The sequence below is a fragment of the Centroberyx gerrardi genome, chromosome 16 (genome assembly GCF_048128805.1).
Source record: "Centroberyx gerrardi isolate f3 chromosome 16, fCenGer3.hap1.cur.20231027, whole genome shotgun sequence".
Classification (NCBI taxonomy): domain Eukaryota; kingdom Metazoa; phylum Chordata; class Actinopteri; order Beryciformes; family Berycidae; genus Centroberyx; species Centroberyx gerrardi.
In genome coordinates, this window is record NC_136012.1 from 28,739,338 (window position 1) to 28,741,837 (window position 2,500).

At 45.0% G+C, this 2,500-nt stretch overlaps 1 protein-coding gene across 2 annotated transcripts in view; it reads right to left on the reverse strand.

Moving 5' to 3' along the window:
• The window catches only part of dgkq (diacylglycerol kinase theta), a 25,406-nt gene that overhangs the window by 4,544 nt on the left and 18,362 nt on the right, over nucleotides 1-2,500 (reverse strand). For both annotated transcript variants that reach the window (XM_071895525.2, XM_078289129.1), the window contains exons 14-16: nucleotides 2,395-2,433; nucleotides 1,462-1,577; nucleotides 181-332 (exon numbers count right to left, since the gene is read on the reverse strand). In XM_071895525.2, coding sequence (XP_071751626.2) covers nucleotides 181-332; nucleotides 1,462-1,577; nucleotides 2,395-2,433 — 307 coding nt within the window. The remainder of the gene's footprint in view (nucleotides 1-180; nucleotides 333-1,461; nucleotides 1,578-2,394; nucleotides 2,434-2,500) is intronic.

The following is a 2,500-nucleotide window of genomic DNA, read 5'->3' on the forward strand; positions in this document are numbered from 1 at the left end:
GATCAGTGGCATGAGAGATATTTTATGTCGTACAGACAACAAACAAACTTTGGGCCAATCGGTGTGATTTTGAAGATGTTCCGTATTCCCTGAAGTTTCATCAAAATCTGATCAGTGGCATCTGAGATATTGTGCGTGACGGACCGGGGCCGATCCATAGTCCCTCCCCCAACTTCTCACCCAGCCAGCGGGCCTCCGTTGGAGATGTCGAAGACCTGGTGAGGGTTCAGAAGCTTCCGGAAGCTGTAGAGAAGCTCTCGGCCTTTCAGTCCGCCGCTCTTCGGGTTGACGAACACCAGCAGAGGAGAGACGTCTTTCCCCAGCTTGTTGTGCTGAGGGAAGACGAGAGAAATGAACGAACATACACTAAATCATCAGAATCAGGCTTCTGGGGCATGATGGAAAATCATAGATGGAGGTTTGTCCCAAGAGAGAAAGCCTTTGGTTAACATCCTGAGTGTTGTTTTCTACGCTGCCCACTGCTGAATACACTGTACATTTAATTTGTTATTATCAGACAAAACCAGTAAGTTACATGGCTTTGTGAACTGGACTTCCCTGGGACAATAAATCCAATACAGAGTTCTACCAGTCCTGGAAGTTCTTGAACATCCTGGAATTCTGAGCGGTGTATTCCAGACAGGGAAAGTCGGGGGATTTGATCAATTCTCTGGGGAATTTTACAGCAGGGTCGCTTTCTAGAAACACAGCAGAATGTGTTTTCCAGCTTGTTTCACACATTCATCACATCAGATGGTTTTCAGACTGAAAAACAACATTAACAAGCCAGGAAGTGAGAAGGTTTTTAGGTCATGGAAGAGCTCCAATGTAGTTACGGAAAGTCATGGAATTCCACAGTGGGAAGCCTGCCAATGGTATGGTATACTATGGGATTGTATAGTATGGTATTGTATACTATAGTATGGTATATACTATGGTATGGTATATATACTATGGTATACTATGGTATGGAATACTATGGTATTGTGTAATATAGTATGGTATGGAATGGTATACTATGGTATGGAATACTGTCATGTATACTATGGTATGGTATAGTATGGTATGGTATGGCATGGTATACTATCATGGTTTACTATGGTTTGGTATGGTATGGTACGATATGGTATACTATGGTATTGTATGGTATACTATGGTATGGTATACTATGGTATTGTATGGTATACTATGGTATTGTATGGTATACTATGGTATGGTATACTATGGTATTGTATGGTATACTATGGTATGGTATACTATGGTATTGTATGGTATACTATGGTATTGTATGGTATACTATGGTGTGGCATGGTATATTATGGTGTGGCATGGTATACTATGGTGTGGCATGGTATATTATGGTGTGGCATGGTATACTATGGTGTGGCATGGTATACTATGGTGTGGCATGGTATATTATGGTGTGGCATGGCGTGTTGTGGCATGGCAGACCAGTGTTACCGTGATCTCTGGTATGACCAGTGAGGTGAGCGGCTTGTTGTTGACAGCCGTGTCTTTAGCCAACATGTAGATCCTCTCTGCTTCAGAGAAACATGAGATCTGCAACGCCACCGCGCCTGGAACACACACACACACACACACACACACACACACACACACACACAGGTTAGATTAGGTCATTACAGCCAGGGAGAAGGAGGCAGAGAGGAGGGGCTGGTCCAGGCTGGGTGTTTGGGTAAGTAGAGAGGTTAATTGGCTAGTTATGGGGTAGCTGGGTAGCTGAGGGGTTGGTTGGTTGGCAAGCTGGGTGGCTTGTTGGGTAACTGGGTGAATGGGGAGGTGGGGGGGCAGCTGGGGGGTTGGGGGGGGGCAGCTGGGGGGTTGGGGGGGGGGGGAGCTGTGGGCTGTGAGAAAGTTGGGAAAAGTACTGGACATGCTCTGAATGGAGAAGAGGGGAATGAGGACAAAGACAGAAGGGAGACCAGCTGACTCTGAATTTAAATACATGAGTTTGCTTGTTTGCTTGTTAAATCTACAGTGAGATGGATTGGTTTACTGTCGCTTCGGCAATCAGATCAGACTTTGTGCCGATCTTGCCTTTTGTTCCTTTATTCTAGAGCCACAGGATTATGTGTTTCCATTTATTGTCTGGGTGCTGTGACCTCTGACCCCTGACCTCCTTACTATTGGTTGCTTCTAATGTTGTTGCTGTAGGATGTGAAGCTGATTCTGCTGTTTTACCTCAGTGGAGATAAGAGCATCAGCTAAAAGACTAAAAAAGAAAATGTAAAACGTTTTCAGCAGAAAACACATCCAAGGTGTCTCTGCAGGTGGAGGACAGAACAGACGAGACTCTGGGATTTAAATGTTGATGTCAGCAGAGAAATTACCTTAAAATAACCAGCAGAGCAGTTTCCATGACAACATACTCACCTTGACTCCCATAAAAGTGGCTGATGGTGACCAAGTGACCTGCAGAGAGAGAGAGAGAGATGGAGGAGGGGGGTGAGGACGAGTTGGACAACCAGTCTTGCTGTGA